At 33.5% G+C, this 21,318-nt stretch overlaps 1 protein-coding gene across 1 annotated transcript in view; it reads left to right on the top strand.

Annotated features, from left to right (window-relative positions):
* The window catches only part of METTL25 (methyltransferase like 25), an 87,239-nt gene extending 66,407 nt beyond the window's left edge, over positions 1-20,832 (top strand). Inside the window, exons 9-12 of the mRNA XM_084255099.1 lie at positions 10,727-10,820; positions 18,360-18,434; positions 18,994-19,065; positions 20,610-20,832. Coding sequence (XP_084111225.1) covers positions 10,727-10,820; positions 18,360-18,434; positions 18,994-19,065; positions 20,610-20,702 — 334 coding nt within the window. The 3' untranslated portion in view covers positions 20,703-20,832. The remainder of the gene's footprint in view (positions 1-10,726; positions 10,821-18,359; positions 18,435-18,993; positions 19,066-20,609) is intronic.
* The last annotated feature ends 486 nt before the right edge of the window (positions 20,833-21,318 follow it).

The raw sequence follows: 21,318 nt of genomic DNA, 5'->3' as shown, positions 1-21,318 counted from the left end.
AGCCAAATGGGGAGTCTAGACTTCTGCCCTTACCAGACTCGAATGAGAGTTCCTGACTATCCTTTAGGGAGTAGCATCAGAGAAGACCACCTAGGAAACTAGGACTTTGATCCCGATCAGGTGGTGACAAGTACCGCATTGCAACTACCGCTGTGGCATAGAGACCATATGGGAAGCTGGACATCCGCTTCACCCAGCTGTTAACAGGTTGCCCTTCTCTCTGCCCACCAGGGTGGTATCAAAAAAGACCTTGTAGAGAATCATATCTTTTACCATTGCCCCGTAGTGATGAGGGCACCTCTACCACAGTGTCAGCCAAGACGCATGGGAAGATGAGTGTCCCTGAACCAGCATAGATTGCCTGCCCCCAGGCCCACCTGAGGTGTCAACAGAAGTTGACATATCTTGATACAAAAACTCATATACAAATTTTATAACCACTCTACTCACAGGATCCAAGCTGAAAACAACCAAGCCAGTCTCAAAAAGTTTATACTGTATGATTCCCTTTGTATAACATTCTTGAAGTGACAAAATTACAGAAACTGAGATGAGATTCATAGTTGCCAGGGAGGAGGAGGAACTAGGCTTAGCTCTAAAAGAGCAACATGAATGATCATTGTGGTCATGGAAATGGCAGTATCCTGGTTACTTTAGTTTTGCAATATGTTGCCACTGTAAAACATTCCAGGAAATTAAAGTTTATACTGATCTCTTTGAATACTTTCTTAGAACTGCTTAATATGTACATTGAAATAATTTTTGTCAAAAAACTAATATATACAAAAAATAAAATGCTGTTAAGAAATCAATGGATAGTTTTAACAGCATTCTAGACATAGCTGAAGAAGTAGGAAACTGGAAGACAGGTCAGAAGAAAATGTACGCATTCAGGCATGAAGAAACAGAAAAATGGAGAATGCAAATGACCTAATAGTTACATACACAATAGGTTGCATATATGTGTTAATTATATTTCAGGAAAAATAATATTAATACCAATATTAAGAATTTTCTAATCTAAGGGGGAAAAATCAATCCTCAGAGTCATACTTTGTCTCAGCATTTCCATGTCTAAGTACATATCCTAGAGAAACTGTTAGACATGAGCTCCTAGAGACTTATACAACAGTGATCAATAGTAGCAATGTTTCTGTGAACAAGTCTGGGAATAAAAGGTTCATTAATTGGAGAATGGATAAATTGAATTTTATTCATTCAAATGGGCAACTGGAATAGAACAGAATGGAATGGAATAGAATGGAAATTGGCACAGTGGAAAATCTATGGATTACAACCACACACATCAAATATATTATCTTGTGATTTCAAAAGTCACAAAAAAATTCCTACGTGATGATTCCTTTAATATAATTCAGAAGTAAACACAGCTGTTGCAAGTATTTTCAAGTATAAATACATGGTAAAACATCAAGATAAAACATAAGAATAGTAAATACAAGCAAGATTCAGTATTGTAGTTTCTTACGGGTGGGGACAATTGTGTAGAGTAAGATGGGGAAGAGGAGGGATACATAAGGACGTTAATATCCTTGTAACTTTTTTTCTCAGGATTGATGTTAGGTACAAGTGTTCATTTTATTGACATTCTTGTTTTGTTTTGTTTTTTTAAAAAAGATTTATTTATTTATGCATACAAGCACTGGAGTACAGGCCAGAGGTGTGGGGGGTGAGAGGAATTACCAGAGACAGAGTGGAGAACAGGACAGGCAGATTGACTGAAATACACTGCTGAGGGGAGCAGCAGGTAAGTCAGGAGCGGTCAGCTGCGCCATGTAGGTAGCTCTCTGCTGGGGAATAGAACTCGTGCTGCGGAGGCTGCAGCTAGCTTCATAGGTTGCATCTTAACCCCTTGCACCACCAGAGAGGCACTTATTGACATTCTTTATTCTTTATTTTATAAGTGTTTGTGTTAAATAGCAATAAAATTTTAATCTCTTATCAAATTTTAATCTCTTATACACCTAGGGTTCCTTGTTAATTGTTGAGTCATCCCTTTATAGTGAGATGAAGTGGTTAAAAACTTGTCCAAAGTCTTATAGCCTGAAAGAACCAGGACTCAAGCTTAATTAATAGTTCATAGGTATTCCCACTATCCTGTGTTTCTTTTTAATTTAAAAATTTTGGGGGATATTTTTAATATCAGTTGACTTGCATGGCTTTTTATATATTAGCATTGTGAATCAAGGTTACTTGAATGGAATCTCAGGCCAGCAAGGCTACTAAAAACTGAAAATAAGTTCAATTAATTACTTCTCTTCCATTTTGTTTAGTTTGTTTTTCTTGTTAACTAAAACAAATTAGCAAGTGATACACTGTTCTGGACTACCTGAAACATTATTCTACAAGTTTCTTTAAATGTAATTGTTTATAGCCTAAGATTAGAAGTAAAGTTTTCTGTGTATTTTAAGTATAGCATTTTTGCTCTATTAATTATAATTATGATATAGCATTTAACATTTATGTTAAAACTTAATAATTTATAGAAAATCATTTCTTTTATGATTTGTTCTTACCTGGGAACTTACAAAGGGAATGAAAGACCTAAGAAGGAATTTCATAGGGTAAATCTCTCTTAAAGCATTTGGAAAAAGAGTAGGAAAAATACAATGTGTACATTTTATTATTCTCTATCATAATGTATACTGTCTACTGTTGTACAGGAAATATATAATTTTGATACCTGTAATTATGAATTAATTAAAATTTCATTTTTATTTTTCGATATTGGAATAGTAAATGAAAAACCAGATTATGAAAGATGGGTCACAAAATTAAAGCTAATCATTTAATCCATAATGTGTGGTCAAACTGAAATGAGCAAATTGTATCTTTAAGATTGAAGGGTAGCTTGAAGAGTTTTAATCTCCCTTAAGTGATTGCCATTTTTAGAAAACTGTTAATTTTACTGATGTTTTAAGTTTTTCAATATGTGTTAACATATAAAAGAAACAAAATAATTTCAAAAATGTTTTGTGATGATGGAGAAACTGAATTTTGGTACTCTGTTCTGCTTATGCTTGTTTTCGTTTATTTAGTATATGTCTTTTTCACCTTTTACTAAATTCCTACACTAATGTTGCTTCTTTGGAAGTGCTGCAAGAAACCATGTTCTTAGAATTGTATTTTTGGAAAAGCTTGTGGGTGGTGTTGGGTTAACTTGACTAGAATTTTAATTAGATCTAGTGCATTCACTTTTATTAAAAGAAAGAATACTAATTCCTTTTTAGCATGCTGACCATGCCTTTATTCTGACAAGAGGTCCCCTTTTAATCTGTTCTTGAAGTCCCATCATTTATCTTTCAGAAACAGTCATGTCACTTTTCTGACTTCAAAATAGTTGATAATTCCTTTTATATTTAAAAATGAAACTATCCTTGTTATGATAGTTAAGGCCATTTCTACTCTCACACTAATATCCTTGCAGCCTAATCCATCACCCTCTTCTTCCTTCTTTTTGCCCTGAACAGCTGCCCAGGCACACTTTCTGATACAATGGATTATTCATCATTCCCCATGCAATTAATTTTGTACCCTGTATGTCTCCTTTGAGCTCCTCTATCCACCTGGAATATTCTATTTCTGCTACCCTTTCCTCCTGCACCCTCTCACAATTGAAATCCTAGTCATGCTTTAGTTTAGAAGACACATCACTTTATCTTTCTTTTTTCCACTTCTTCTGCCACAGGAATTACTCTGATTTACTGCTCTTACTGAACCTAATATTGTGGAATTAGTTATTTATATTTTCTCTTCTGTCACCTAGTGAGCTCCTTGCGACCCTGTTTTTAGTCTTATTAAATTAAACAATGTGTCATAGTAGCTAAGAGCACAGATTCTGAAAATCCTCTTTGGATTTTCTCTTTGGGTCCCATTCTTCCTCCCAAATCTTACCCTTCATCTGTTCTTTCCATTATTGGAAAACTCCTTGAAAGTGCTGCCATTTTCTTTCCCATTTACTCATGAATTCCAGTCAGGTTTTACTTTCATCACTCCATCAAACCTCCCTTTTCAGCAACTACAGTGACCCCAGGCTACTAAATCCCATGGTCAATTCCTGATCTTATCTTATTTGACCTGACTTCTGTATTTCACACAATTTACCACTCTATTGGAAATCCTTCTTTTCTCATATTCTAGGTAAAATTCCTCACAAGATACTCACCTTATTCTCTTTATTTCAGTTTCTTCGGGTGATTCTTCTTCCTCTTTCAAACCTCTTAATTGTTGGTATGCTTTTTTAATCTTCTTGCCACCTACGTGATCTTCTCCCATCGCGTGACTTCAGATACCATTAGTGTACTGATGACTCCCAAATTATGGTCCAGTTAATGGCAATCTTATTCTTCTAGTTGCTCATACCAGAAATCCTGGGAGCCCTTGACTCCTCTTTTTCACAGTCCCTAGATCTAGTTCTTCAACAATTTTGTTGTCTTTCCCACCAAAAATATATCTAAATTCTACCTCTCATCATCTTCAGGGCCACCACGCTGATCCAAGCCACTGTCTTCTCTCATCTTTATTACTGTAATAACTTTCTGGTTGGTCTTCCTCCTGTGGTTGTTGCTCTTATGGTCTAGTCTCTATGCCATAGCAAGAGTGGTTCTATTCATATTTTAAGTGAGATCTTGCGTACCATCTTCCCTTGGTTTCTCATGTACTTGGAAGTAAAGCTAATGTTTTTATATGACCTACAATGTCTTACATGATATAACTCCTTATTATATCTCTGATCTCATTTCTGCTATGTTTCTCTTTCTTTGATATTTGTCCAGTCTTCTTTTTATTAATATTTATATTACATGCTGTTTTTCACTCATTGTTATTTTCCCCCAAATTATGTTTATTCAGGTAAAATACTAAAATTAAAATTTAAAATTAAAATTTAAAATTCAGGTAAAATTACGTTTATTCAGGTAAATTCCCTCTATGTCTGCTCTGATTTCCTTCCTTGCTGTTCCTTGAAAATACCAGAAGCATTAATACTTCAGGGCCATTGCATATGCTTCTGGAATATTCCTCCCCAGATATCCATAATTAGCTTAACTCTCTTTCTTCAGAAATTTACTCAGAGTTATCATATCCACCATGTACCTTCATGATTCTCTAACATTTTATACCTGCTTTATATCTTGTACAGAAAACCTCTCGTCTATATATTATAAGCATCTAAATGTTAAAAAAATCCTTCTGAATTGGTTTATTTTAAATAAATACTTATACAGGTGGCCAATGTATATTAGAAGTTTTTATTTTATGTTATTAAATGTGAAGGGTAAAATTTTACTGGAATGCATCACTTACTGAGATGTGTAGCAATAGCCTTTATAATGCCTTTGATAATGGAATTATTTTGTCTGTGATGCTTACACCTCATAGCAGTGCAACATAGTAATTATGGGTTAGAGTTATGCCCTTTGACATGAGAAAGCAGGAAAGGGCAATTTGTGAAAGGACATGTGGAAAACAGAATCTAGATCACAGGCATCTTTCTAGATAGATGAATTTTAGGAAACTGTGTCTAAGAAAGGAGAAGATTTGGAAATTGAATTCTTTAAAAGTATCCCCACCTGTAGAACTCTTTGAAAGTGTTTTCAAACATACATACATCTGTGTAAAAACTACTGCCTTTAAATCACTACAGTTAATGTATTGTATTCCATAAATAGTCTCTACATAGTTGTACAAGTGATAAGTAAAAACCTCTTTTACTCTAGTTTCAGTAAAACCAGAACTTTTACAACTCTAGATACTTTCTAAAAAACACCAACATAGTTATATTGTCAAAATAAATACTACTTTACATTTCTGTAGCCTTTTATAGTTTATCCTCCGTATACATTATCTCAGTTACATCTTTCTGTTGCCCTGTGAAGTAGTTGTTACTTCCATTTCACCTCGTTTTCTCAGAGAGAAAATTGGGACTCTGAGAGGTGATTTGTTTGCAGAAGCAATAGTTCAAATTTAGGTCTTCTGACCCCTAATCCAATTGTGTTTTTTTTTTTTTTTTTTCTAATACAGCACCTTTTCAGATAGTGTGCTTGATTAAAAGTAGACCATTTCTTTGGTTCATGTGAGAAAAAGTTCTCATTCTTAGGACACAAAACCTTAGATTATGATCTGAATCTTTTTATAACCCTATTGCCATTGCTATGGTTGTTGATGACTAGTCCTCCCCTAGTGAATGCCAGGTAGTGAAAGTGCTCTGTACTTTGTGCTATATATCATGGTGCTCACACTCAGGTACTCACCACCTTGGATTGCAACATTTGTTCACCTATCTTTTATAAACTGTGAAAGATCTTTTATAAACTGTGGATGATTTTACTCCTGAAAACCCAGCTCATAACAGGAAAATAACCACCATTTTTTGAGTGCCAGACACTGAGCCAAGCACTGTACATAAGAGTATCTTATTTTATCTTCAGTTGTCTGACATAGATTTAAAACTCCATGCCCGGGCCTCCCCGGTGGCGCGGCGGTTGAGCACTGGGTTGTGAAGCTGCCCTCAGCCTCTGCAGCGCCGGTTTGATCCCCGGCTGCCAGGCGAGGGTCCCACATGGCGCGCAGACCTCTCCTGCCGCCCGCTGCTCCCCTCAGCAGTGTATTTCGTTAGTCTGCCTGTTCTGTTCCCTGCTCTGGCTCTGGTGAATTCTCTCACCCTCCTGCGCTTCTGACTGTACCCAGTGCTTGTATAAATAAATAAATAAATCTTTAAAAAAAAAAAAAAAAAAAAAAAAACTCCATGCCCCTGGTAAATAAGGAAAGGAAAAGTCATATTAGTATTAAGTTGTAGATTGAGGATTCAAGCTCATTGCGGGCTTGAGCTTAAAACCTATGCTTATCGCTAGATACTATCTATATACTATATACTACACATAAAGTATCAGGCTTATATAGCATTTAAAGAAATTTTGTAAGATGAGTAAATGAATGATCTAATTAACATGAATTCCATTTAGGAAGACTCTAAATCCTTTTCACTGGCCCCAACTGCTAATAGGTTTAGGCTGAATGTCAAGCAGTAGATGAGTTAGAAAGAAAAAAATAACCTACCACAAGTTTGTCCCTCCTCCCATAAAAGTTTTTATTTATTAGAATTACTGAACTTCCTATATTGCACCAAAGCACTAAAACTCCTTGTCCTTAAGTACAGCAGGAGGGCCTACCTTGTGTGTTGTTAAGAATATACACATATAGTCTTCTCAGGTGTTGTGAAATCTGCCTACTTCTGTTTGCGTGCAACACCAAGTGGACTTTCTTCATCTGCAACTTAACAATATTTAATGTGAATCCTCCTGAAATAATATATGGAAGGTAATGTTAAGTAGTAGTTAATAGCCCAGATTCTGAAGCCAGACATCCTAGATTCAAACTTTGGGCAGTTTACATAATCTCTTTGTGGAAATAAAATCCATCTCTAAAATGGAAATAATAGTGGAACCTGTAATGGGGGATTGTCATAAGAATTAAAGGAGTACATGCAGCAAAGGGTTTAAGAAGCTCTAGTACATGGGAAACATGAAATCTGAGGTGTTTTGCTTGCTTATATTGCACTTTTCTTTATATGTATTTTTCAGTAATTCTCTATATATATCTTCCAATATGCTTGTCTTCTCACTTAATAAATAGATCTATTTACTATCTGAATACATTTCCCTGTTATAGTTTAATGAGCTGTTTTGTCTTACAAGCAGAGAAGTCATTTATTATTTCATTTAATCTATTTATTGAGATACTGCTATGTGTGAGGTACCATGCAGACATAGGGGATATAGTTGAGAGCAAAACAGGTAGCACTCTGTTCTCCAGCTGCTCAAGGTAGTGTCTCAAGCATTTTCAAATTTCATGCCTCTATCAATAAACATTTTTGAGCACACCCCTAAAATGAATACTTATTGAGACATGTTATTCATGTCTATTTGTTTGTAGTGAAAAACTCAAAAATTAAAATTAAAAAGGTGAAGGTAAAAATAAAAAGAGGGCCTCCCTGGTGGCGCAAGAGGTTAAGACGCAACCTATGAAGCTTTTTGCAGCCACTGCAGCATGAGTTCGATCCCCGGCCAGGGAGATACCCACATGGTGCAGCAGACCTCTCCTGACTTGCCCGCTGCTCCCCTCAGCAGTGTATTTCAGTCTATCTGCCTGTTCTGTTCCCCAGTCTGTCTCTGGTGAATCCTTTCATCTCTCACACCTCTGGCCTGTACCCCCATTCTTGTATGCATAAATAAATAAATCTTTTAAAAAATAAATAAAAAGAATTAAAAATTCTGATATTCTCTTTCCCTTAAAGTGTAATCATTCCCTTTGGAGTCCACTGGTTTAACATATCAAGGAAGATGGAGAACCAGAAAAGAGGGAATTATGTGAAGAGAAAGTTTTGTGATGGAGGCCTAACTTCATCTCGAAGGCCAGAGGCTTTCTGGGTGCAGCCTTTGAGTTAGGATCCCAAAGGAGAAATTTGAGACTTCCTACAGAAAAGGATCAAGAGTGGATTGCTACAGTAATAGTGTTAGCTTTATATGTTCAAAGAAACTGAAAGAATGCCTTTGCTATGAAGAGGCAATATCATAAAATAGTGTTAGAAAGGTTGAGAGAAGACCAGATGGTACAGGGCTTATTATGTACTATGTTAGGGTTTAAATCTTAATCCTCAGAATACTAGGAAGTTCCAGAGGTCTTTAAAGAAGAGAAGTAACATGATCAAATAATTATATTTCTAGTTTCTATTCATTGTTTTGTTGTTGCTGAAAACAGGTATAGAAGTGTTCACATTAACATAGGACTTAAATAAAAGTCTGTATTAGGTAAACTGTTGCCTAATAATTGTGCTGTGAGATTTTTGAAACAGCAAAAGGTAATATACTCTGAATAGAAAGAGTAAGACAAGGGCAAATTAAAATTTAAGATGTTTCTCTTAGCTTTCAAAACCCAAGAAACAAATTGGTACCACTTATACTATATTCTCTCTTCAGCTTAGAATGGTTAGTACTTGTGAACAGCTTACTTTTGTTCTTTCAGCTTTGTAATCAATATAGATTACAAACTATAATTCTAATACATCCCATTTTTTTGAAACTAGGAGCTAGTAGGAATACAGCAACAACACTCTTTATCTACTAGGCAGTGCTTTCTCTCTTGAATGACTCCATTGGGCATTGACGAATAGTTCAAAATAAGAACTAGAATCATTGTTTGTGGGAAATAATTGCTTGTTTTTCTCTTTGGATTAAAAACATTGAAAAGGCTTAAAACCTTTTTAAGAGGAGAGACAAGAAGTTAATATTAAAGGGTATCTTTTTCTGACTACATAGTTAACCAATTCAGTATTCTATGATACATTAGATGTACATAGCTATTATATGTTATCTATTATACATAAGATACGTAAGTATGTATAGGGCTTAAGAATTATATAAAATATAAGAATATAATTTCTGCTTCCTGGAACTTCCACTCATTTGAATGACTGTTCTTTCAAGGCTGTCATATAATAAATGGAGGAAGGATAAGGTCTGTTGACATGCAAAACTAGAAAAGATTATTATTGATCATGTTATGAAAAATAAGTATTTGAGCTTGATCATAAAGGGTGACTCTGATTTTAGTAAGCTGAGGAAAAGAATGAAGAACCTCATAAATCTATTAGGAAATGACTACATGAGCAAATAATCAAGGCAGAAATCTGGAGGACAGTCATATAATGAGTAGGAAAAACTGAATTCTGGGATATAGTGGAAAAATGTGGTTCTATTCTGAAGGTATTGGCCTTGATTGTTTACCTTATCCTAAAAGATGAGCGATAGAGTGAAAGTCTATTTGAGCAGAGAAGTTGTATATAAAAATATTCCTCTTAGAAAATATTACAATGTAGGCAAAATAGAAGGTGCAGACACCAGTCTTAATTGGGAAGTGCTATAATAACCAGAACGCAGCTAATAGTAGAATTGAGGTGGCCCTTTAGAAATAAAGCTGAAGAAGTATATTTGACGTGTATTTCAAAGGAGGAATTGATAACATTCCATGCTAATTAATCATAGGGATAATATTTATGCAATTAATATTTATTTGATAACTTGGAGGTAGTGAATTTTTAATTCCATGGAATTTTACATTACACCTAAATAGAAACCAAAATTGTGAGATGTGATAGTCTAGTATTGCATTATTTAAATTCAAAACCATCTCATGATATTTTATTTAAAGCATAATAAAAATCTGCATGGCACAAATGAAATCAAGTCAGACCCAACTCAGCATATGTTCAATGGCTGGCATTGAAGTTCTCTTTGCGTAGCTGTTGAATTATCACCACTATTAACAGGTGTTGCAATGAAATGTGCACTGTAATATTGAGCCAGTAAAATTTAAATGTGTTTTGTGCCACAATGGAAACTTTTGAAAGACCTATAATTCCCTTTTAAAATGAGGCTTTTTAATACTTTAAGTTTGCAATTTCTTTCTTATATTATTGTCTTCATAATACTGTGCTCTACTGTTGTATGTTGAAAGAATTCTCAGAAGCAGATTCTGAATATTTTATAATATGTTACTTTGAAATATTCACAAAAGCATTGCTTCATTTTTGTCACATCTAGTGCTTGTGCCCTATACACAGAAGGTATTTTAAAATATTTCATGATTGAACTTAAAATCTGTAATTTAAATTAGAAAAAATAAAAAGCAATTCACTTGTATTTTGCAGTGATCGACATGTTGGTAAAATTTATTCCAAATCTTCTTCCTTTCTGGATTATGTCAGAAAGTCTCTAAAGAAGCTTGGATTAGATGAGTCCAAGGTCAGTATATAATCACCTATATTTTTATTAAAAAACAACTTCTATGGAGTAATAATAATTTGAGGTAATCAAAATTCTTTGCCTTCTATTCTTCTCCCATTTGTGAAAAACATGCTAAATTATATTGAAACCAAGCCCCCATTAAGTTTACTGGGTCAGTTTTCCTGCCTGTAGGTATAGTTCACTGTCATACACCTTCAGAGAGCGTCTTCACTTAGGTTTATTCAGGCAAAAATGTGCCAATTCTCAAATCAAAATAGAGTTTTAAAGAGCAAGATGGAAATTGTAAGTAATGCAAAAGAAAAACTTTTAATTTTGAATCTTGTTTATTTAAAATTGTGTAACTAATGAAAATATAAAATTTTAAATTTAAAAAGCTTTTGAAATGGGAGAATTCTGGAAATTGATACTAACATCATAGAGGCCCAACCTAATAATTGAGAACATATTGTTGATGACCGAAAAAAACACAGTGACTACTGGTAATAAACTAACACAGAACAAATTAAATTCTCAACATGATTCAAATGAGTTATTAACTAAAATATTAAGGTGATCTTGAATCACTCTGATATTTTGAATTGATTGTGAATTGAAACAAAAAATAAAACAGGTGGTTAAAGAAATGAATTTCTTCAAAAAGTAACACAAACATGATTAAGTTATATCAAAACTAAAGAGTAGTATTATTATTTATTGTACCAATTAACTAGTTAGTCCCCAGTTACTTTATTACTGAAGCAATAAGATTGGTACTAATCACTTTTCTCTCCCAATAAAATGGCCTTTAAAAAAGAGATTCCTATGTCATAGGATTTAGGAAAATCAGGGTTATTTATGAAAAACCCTGAGTACAATGTTTGTGCATAGTAAAGGCTAACTAAATAGCACTAGTTTCTATTATTCTGACCTTTGTATATATGTATGATTTATAATAATACAATTAATTTAACTCCTATAAATAATTTTGATTATTCACAACAATGAAGTCCCTCCTGCTGTTGCATAAGTGATTGAGAATAGACTTAGTTATCCTAGTTATTCTATTTCTCATTTGTTAAAAAATGTATTTTAACAAATCAGACTGACTTTCCTTCTAATTAATTTTAGTATATAACTTGTTTGCATGTCTCAATCTTCATGTCTTTTAAATTAAGAGCACAAATGTAAACATAATTTTCACAAAGAGCTGAGTTTTTAGTTAAACTCACAGCATATCATTTCATTGCCAAAATCTAAACAGTAGAAATTTAGGAAGAATGTTGTTTATCCTTCCTAATGTCTTTCTCTACACAGGTTTGTCCATTAAAGCCTTAATAAACATTCCTTAATATGCTTATAGTGCTCATTAGCGTATTAATGATGTCTAATATTTACTAAACATTTAATACAGGGAAAAGCTGTTATTTATGGACATCACAGTTTTATCTCACTCACTGTTTACAAGAAACACTTACCATGGATACTTTCATTATTCCGAATGTAATAATCTAAAAAGAGAAGCTTAGAAAAAGGCAAGTCATTTTTTTAATGTCAAAGAGCTAGCAAGTGGTAACTGAGCTGGAAATTGAACATAGATTCAACTAATACCAAATCTCAATTAATAATCTCCACTATACTGAGTAGTTAAAGTTAAAAGAAAAAAAGACTAATGTATGTAAGCATGTGCTTGTAAAATCAGTATTAAATGATTACCTTTATTAATAGAGACAGTATTAGTAGTATCTTCCTGACTTTCTCATAATACTGTTTATGCTCATAACAGATGAGCTCATATAACATGTATAGTATGTACATGTCACATGTAACTATATGCTCATTTAACAAATATGTTGAATAAAATAGAAAAAGAAAAGGACTAAGAAGCTCAAGCTATAAGATATTGGGGGAAAGGGGACAGAAAAACATAATAAGATGTTTAAAAGGATGTCCTGGTAAAAGGAAGATTATAGATAAGTATATGTTTAGGGTTTTTTGTTTTGGTTTTAATTTTAAGTGAGAGAAATTGGGACAGTTGTGTCTGTTGGACCAGAGTAATTGGAAAATGAGTGCTTTTGAAAATCCAAAGTTGTTTCAACCAATACAGCATGAAAATCTTATCATTTTCTCCCACATCAGGATGCAACAGTGCTAAAATGAAATTTTTAACCACAAATACATAAAAGATTTTGTATAGTTCCGTTTTAAAAATGAAACTAATTTTCGGACCTCCCTGGTGGTGCAAGGGGTTAAGCACCACACTATGAGGCAATAGCAGCCTCTGCAGCATGAGTTTGATCCCCAGCTGGCCAGGGAGCAACCCATATGGCACAGCAGACCTCTCCTGACTCACCCACTGCTCCCCTCAGCAGTGTACTTCAATCAGTCTGCCTGTTCAGTTCCCCACTCTGTCTCTGGTGAATCCTCTCACCGCCCCACCCCGCCGCATCTCCAGCCTGTACCCCAGCTCTTGTATGCATAAATAAATAAATCTTTAAAAAAAATGAAATTAGTTTTCACATGGGATTCTGAAAATAGCAATAACATTTAAATTTAAATTATTCAGTATACCAGAATATTTAAAAGATCTTTGACTAAATTCATATTCAGTTATTCACAAACTTCATATATAATTGAATGGGGTGAATGCATTGACATGTTTCTGACCTTTTAAAGCACATCTCTTCATATTTAAAACTATGAACAAGTGAGTAGCTAGAAATCTCCTAACATCCTCTGTATAAATTCTTAGTCGCAAGAAATCACATTAAACATATGGAGGTAAAAAGGGAACATTTCTAAACCATCATCCCAAAGGAAAAAAAAGATGAAGATGCTAGATATATAATAAATGGTTCATATGCAGCTTGAAAGTGAATCCATAGCAACATGGATGGCGCTAGAAGGGATCATGCTCAGTGAAATAAGTCAGAAAGAAAAAGAAAAACACCGGATGGTCTCACTCATAGCAGGAATTTAGAAAACCTAAATAAGAGACCAGGAAAAAGACTAATCAATACAAAGTAAAAATCAAAATCAACAAGCAACTATAAACCAGAGACCAGACTGGTGGGGGGGTGGGCAAGGAGGGGCCTGGAGAGGAAGGACTAGAGTCAAAATAAGGGGGGGGTGCAATTGTATGGGGAATATAACCAAAATGAAAATGCATACATTGTGCAAAGGTGAAAAATGATGTAAGAATTATATAAAATAAAATATTTTAAAAATCCAATAAACTAAATAAAAATAATTATAAAAACAAAATAAATAAATAAAGTGAATCCATAAATCCTACAGTCAATGAAATGACAACACTGAGCATTTTCTTAGAGCAGGATTTCTTAAACTCAGCTCTGTTGACATTTTGATGATTTTCTGTTGTGGGGGACTGTCCTGAGCATTGTAGGATGTAGTCTCTACCCACTAATAGGGAACAAAAAATTAAATTTAAAAGCCTCCAGTTATTGCCAAAAATGCCCCAGGATGGCAAAATCACCCCCAGTTGAAATCTATTGTCTTCAAGCATTTGCCATCTTAGTGATTCTATTTGCAATTATCTAACATTTCCATTACAAACCCCATGTTTTTTGGTTTGCTTTTTTTTTAATGTCATTTCACATGTTACACCAAGAAGCATGGAGAGGGGAAGGGGGAAGAAGCAGTGATTCTGTTCTCACATGTCAAAAACATTTTATTCAAAATTATTTCCTCCTTGACCTTTCATTTTGTACAATTATACCCACTTAGGGATAATATTGTCCCAGCCTTACATCATATATAGATCTGTTTAAGAAGAGTGTTTAGATTCCATAGTAAAGCTCATCCTAATTCTGTATCACCAACAATGATATATTGTTTCACTATTTTGTATCACTAAGTACATGGTTTATGACAGATGGATTTCTTACAATAAACTATTGCGGTGCTCAAATTTTTACTTGTTCATATGTTCTTTGTAAAATGCTTTAACATTTATAAATATCTAAAATAAATATATAAATATTTATAAATATCTAAAATAAAATTCTGATGATTAAAAGGACATCCTGGTAAAAGGAAGACTATAGAGCTAAAAGCAAGCATTTGCCATTGCAATGGGTATCCTCAAATTTTATCTTGTGTCCCAAACATTGTCATCTCACCAAATTTCAGAAAGCTTTCAAAAAATTGCCTTTAAAGTTTTATGTTTTCTTCACAGTCTGTACCAGTTTTATTTATTTTTAACTTTCTTTTTTTTTTTATTGTAGCACTATTGGTTTACATAATTGCTAATATTTTTGGAAGTATAGGATGATCTCTCCCCTTTTAGTGTTGTCTTCATAGCCTACCCACCACAAGGTCCTCATAGTCCTTTACCATAGTCCATTGTGCTCTCTCCCCACCCTATTCTCCACTCTCTCCTTCCCCTCTGGATACCTTGGTTCTATGGTCAGCTTTCAAAGGTTGGTTTTCAGGGTTATCTTTTTCTTCCCCTTTGTTTGATTTCTCTATATTCCACATATAAGTGACACCATCCACTATTTATCTTTCTTCTGGCTTATCCATCTTGTTGCTGAAAATGGTATGATTTTATCAAAAAAGATAAAATCCTACTGAGTAGTATTCATCATTGTGTATATATACCACATCTTAATCTAGTCATCTGTTGGAGGCACTTACTATGCTCCCAAAGCTTGGCTATTGTAAATACTGCTGCCACCCCTGTGTTTATTGCTCCACACCATTTTATTTACTTTTGTCCATTTATGTAACTGTTCTTTCCATCATCTTCTTCATGTACATACTGCATGCACACAAATGTGTGCTTGTACACACACAAAAACACACATCCATAGGATTTTAAAGGCATTAGTACTAGTATTATTTTGTTAGACAGTGAGTAAGCTGGAGTACTTGTCCATAAGAAGAGGGAAATATAAAGGTATATTCTAGAGTTTGTGTGTATGTGTTTGTATTATACACATGTAATGAATACTCAAATAAATGAAGTTAATTTTTAATATTGGGAACTGAAATGAGGACAATAAAACTGATATACTATAAGAATGGGGAGGTGTATTGTTGAATGGGTGAAAGTGGAAACACATTAAGCTAGAATGTTGGTGGAAGTAGATAGAGGGTCACTCAAAAAAATATTTTTAGGTATTTTTCCAAAATAGGCAAGCAAAAGCAAGACTTTTGAAATCAGCATAATGTAACTGTTCATTTATTTTGAAGACGCCCCGCTGTGCCAAGAACAGTATAAACACTGGATTTACAATGATAATTAGGACATCTCTCATGAAGAACAAGATAGCATAAACCTATAGCAGTAGATACATATCAAGTAGTTTCTTTTAAAACTACTGTGGCAGACCCTCTCTTATTTGTTTCCTGATTGTCCATTGTAAAAACACAATGAATATGAAACTTCTTGTGTGATAATTAATTTCCTAAACTAAGCTCAAGTTCCCAGTTTTATTTAGGAGACTGGTATTTAAAAAAAGAAAGAAAAGAAAGTTCAGAGAATATTAATTGGAAGGTTATCCTGAAATTTCAGTGGATGTTGGAAGAGGAAAAAAAGTCACAAGAAATTGATTTAGAAATCAGTGTTTTGGGAACTAAGCAGAAAATTATTTCCCTTGCAGAGACTAATTAGTTCTTATCTCCCGTACCAGGACTTGAAAGCTCTGAAAAGTTCATTTCCTTGCAAAAGAATGTCATTTTCCTAATATTTTGTATCTGGTGGAACACTTTGATGCTCTATGTGACAGAACTGCAGGACTATAAGTATTTTGTTCAAGTGCTTGAACACTTCAGACACTCCTCGTTAGGAAACTTTGGTCATGGTTACATGCACATGTGCAGTTTCATTCATGCATTCCGGTAGGCACTGCATTTCAGAGTTTGGGGAGGCTTAAACAGCGTACTGTTAACGAGTCAAAAAGTGCATGAGCTTTTTCTATGTGAGAATTCAGACTCTTCCTTTCCTTTGCCTCTGGTGACCTGCTGTTATCACTGTCTCCCACCACGGCTTCATCTTTTGGCTTTTAAGTTTCTGGTTTTCCCCTTTATTCAATTTTAGTGCTTTCTCTTCTGCTCACTGCCTGGAGATTACACTAGCTGCCTACTGTGGATTTTTGAGTTCTCTGCAGAGTCCTGATTCTTTTTTTTTTTTTTTTTTTTGTGGGACCCTCGCCAGCGGCTGGAGAAGGAACCCACGCTGCAGAGGCTGCGGGCAGCCTAGCAGCCCAGCGCTCAACCGCTGAGCCACCAGGGGAGGCCCTGCAGAGTCCTGATTCTTAATGATAATTCCCCAGCCTGTACCTGTCAAGCTTAGTGATTATATCTCAGTTCCGACCACATCACTTTGGAATGTGACCTTGAATCCCCAACAACCCCATTTGAATTATCTATAGTATCTCATGACTGCCCTCTGATTTCTTGGTCTTGCCCCATTAACTGCAGAAAACTGCTCTAAACCCCATTCCTGACTTTCATGGACCTACCCCCCCCCCATACAAATCCTAGATAGCCAGGCCCCATCCCTGTATCAGATCACATCATTAAAGAAGTATTACCCTACTTACACCTATGTAACTGTAATAGTTCATCCCTCTAGCGATGCTTTATTAAAACTATTGTTAAATAATTTGCCCCGTGGCCAGGATGATGCTTCCTAGTTTGGCACAAATGAGAAACAGGATATTGGAGAACCCAGGGAGTCACACTGAGAAGCCATATTTGTAGGAAAAGGTATGCTGATGAGGCGGAAAAGAATAGAGAGTAAGTTCTAAGTTGTCCTGTAACTGCTGACAGGGTGGTAGAAGAGAAGTAAAGACTAATGGTTGTAATTCAAACACACACACAATTATGCAAGATGAGAATCTTTTGCTGCCTTGAAGTGCATACCTGGATGCTGTCCAATATACTTTTCTGCAAAAATGTCCTGGAGACTTTTATTTGATTCAAAGATGAGAAAATTCTCTAAGTATTGAGAAGGGAAGTGGCTTAATTTGCATGGGCTCTGTACCAAGGGGGAAATCTTTTCTTTAATTCTGCACAGAAGTCATTGTCATAGAAATGAACTATTCCACTGTGAGTATCAAGTTTTAGAGAAAGAAAGGAAAGTAATCTATGTGATGGATTTGTTAAATGGATGTTAGAAAAAATTACCTTAAAGATAAATTTATGTCCTTATTGTCTTGTATCTTTGAATTATTTTCTAGGGTAGTTTTAGATATCTTATTTTAAATCTTTATTTCATTCAAAAAATGTTTATTGAATTCCTGTTATATATCCCAAGTAAAAGTAAATATTGAATCACTAACTTGTTGAAATAATATTAATAGGGTGTTGTTGGTAATTTTATTTGTGATATATTGAATAACCTATTCTCGGTGCAAAATATTTCAATGAATTTAGAGTTATATTAATTTGCTTTCATGAATATCCATAGAGTTCTTCAGATACCCAAGTTTATTTTAAATTGTTACATGTACTTTAGGATATGTTTAAATAAGAAAAATATTTTTTAATTGTTGTTATATTTACTACTTTTGTTGTTGTTTTATCTTGAAGCTGCCTGAAAAAATCATAATGGACTACTATGACAAGTATAAACCTAGAATGAATGAACTGGAAGCTTTTAATATGGTAAATCTCAGAATTAAAGATAGTAAATTGAATATGTTACTAGATTTGAATAGGGTCCTATTAAATTTTATTATGGAGCCAACCAATCTATATTGTTTTTTCTCTTACTGTAGAAAAACTGTTTTGGATCATTTCCTATTTCAGAACTATATTAGGTGTTGGTAATGTAGTAAAGAGAACACATGGTAGATTTCTCTTAAAGTGTATTATAAACGCACAGAAAGAAATTTCAGAGTGCTTTGAACACATATTGGTCTCAATGCAGTTATTTCACAAGCATTCCTTTTAATGAATTTCATTCTTAGTGCCCCTTTAAAAGCTTTCTATCACATATGTAAGATCGCTTTTGGATTCTACCTCAAAGTCATTCAAAGGACATTCTTTTCCTATTATTATTGAAGAGAAACTTTTGATCTCTGCTCTGTTAATTTTCTGAAGTATGCAGCAGTTATTGGAGAGTTGGTCTCATATAAATTTCTATAGATACATTTTCTTATACATTAGGATTAAGCTAGTCTTTTAAGTACCACCATCCTCAGCCTCTTATTCTTTTTCTTAGTTGAAAGTTGTTCTGGCTCCTTGTATAGAGACATTGATTCTTCTGGATCGACTTTGCTACCTAAAAGAGCAGGTAATTATGTTACTTTTAAATGTATAACAGATATGTTTATTAAATCCAGTAATATGGATTCACTTATATTAAAATTCTATCACATAAAACTAGTAAGATCATTTTTCTTATTATATTTTCCAAGTTTAAATATTCATTCCATCTTTTTTTAAAACATAAACATATGTACAACAGATGTTTTCCACAGAACTGCAATAAAGTTAGGTTCTTTAATTGTATGGTAATTACTATACAGTAGGCAGTGAATACAAACCATCATATATGACATACTATATAGCTAAAATTAATAAATAACAGACATGAAAGATATCATATATACAGTTCATCTTGTAAGAATTTGCCTTTCAGTTCACCTTGGATTTTTGGATATATGCATTCTGCAGTATAAAAACTTTCTGATCAATGAAAATTGTCTATTTTTTTACAATTTTCTCTGTGTTGTATGAAAAATAATTTTCTATTTGGTTTTCTTTAGGGAAAATATGTTTTATACATTCCATTCTGTGCTGTGATGAAAATAAAGTTTTATGAATTATTAGAATTAACCTCATTCATGGATATAGCCTTATGTTTCTACTCCAAATGTGTATTTTAGTGATTCTGTTTTATCATATGGAGAGTTTTACATTCTTCTTTTTAATAGGCTACTTGAGACAATGGCTTTTGATAGTTGGTTGCTTTTTTCCTATATTTATTTTATGCTGAAAAGAATTTTTTAAATATTTAGGTAATAGTGTATTTTCCTATGTTTCCACCAAAATCACTGGAAAACTTTGGTTTCCAAGTTGGTAGGTGGCAAAATTAGGCCTAGTTAACTATGTAATCATCATCCCTTTTTAAAACAATTTCTATTAACATAAATAAAGCAGATGGGCAAAACAATATGCTTAAGGATTAATGGATTGGTAATGAAGTGACAGAATCATACAAATGTTAATTTGTTAATATTTAATTTTTTGTTGTAAAGGTGATAGTTAATAGAAAGTTCAAAATGAAGAATATAAAAAAATTAAGAGTAACAATAATTCCATCTTTATTAGATTTCTGGTATGTTCTCTAGTGCTTTTTTGTAATATATATATGTTGCATGTATGCGCACATTGCTTGTACTTTAATTAAAACTGGAAACAAATTGTATCTAATTTGTTTTATTTATTTCATTTTGTATTTGTACATCTCATTAAATGTGCTATAGAAGTTGAAAAATGCTTGTGCTATAGAAGTTGAAAAATGCTTGTGCTATAGAAGTTGAAAATTATATTATAATTCACTTAAATAATAAATAATTGCTATTAGATACTTACAGTTTTTCACAATCACAGCAAAGAGTACCCTTGTAATTGACTCTCTGCATAGATCCTTGTTTCCTTACATAAATTTGTTAAAATGAAATTGTAAATAGTAATTTTATTTAACAAAGAATAATTTCTTTATATATAGCTTGTTTTTTATGTAGTTTTTATGTTACAAAAAATAGCCTGAACCATCTCTTGTTTTTATCTTCAATGAATTTTTGTATCCTTAAATCACCTGTCAATTTGCAGGAAGATATTGCATGGTCTGCGCTTGTGAAGTTATTTGATCCTGTGAAATCTCCCAGATGTTACGCTGTTGTTGCTCTGAAGAAACAGCAATGATTTGAATTGAAGGAGATTATTAGATGTATCTTTTGGGAGATCTATTGCTAATAGTGCTTTTCTAAACATTTATGTCAGTTTTATGTAAATATTGGAAAATCTTTGCTACATATTTTAAATAAACAAGAACAGCTAACAACAAAGTGCCATAATCTCTTTTTCCATTGTCTAAGCATGTATTAATAAAATTTAGAATCTGTGATAATATTGTAAAGGATTAACCTGCATCCCTGAGCCAGTATGTCGATAAGACATTGTAATTGAAACCTTGTTTCATGTTTAGTATTTTAGATACTTGATATTTGCTACACACCATATTTTGATTTTTGTAGACTTAAAAAAAATGGAAAATATAGTTATAGTAAATTTAGTTGGTACTGAAGATCATTTGCATTTTTCTCCACATTTTGAAGGATATTCCACATTATCAGAGGGAAAAATCCACATTTCAAGAGAAATACCCAGGAACCAGGCCAGACATAAAAAATTCCTAATATAAAGTGTATTTTGCACTGCATTTTAATGTAAGTTTTGTGAGAAAATGTATTCTATACCCTTAAAGAAATATCCATCTTATAAATGAGATTTTCACTTAAAGGATTCTTGAGGCTATTTA

Source organism: Talpa europaea, assembly GCF_964194135.1.
Source record: "Talpa europaea genome assembly, chromosome: 15".
Lineage (NCBI taxonomy): Eukaryota > Metazoa > Chordata > Mammalia > Eulipotyphla > Talpidae > Talpa > Talpa europaea.
The sequence above is the reverse complement of the archived record's forward strand: the minus strand, read 5'-3'. Positions and strand labels throughout refer to the sequence as shown.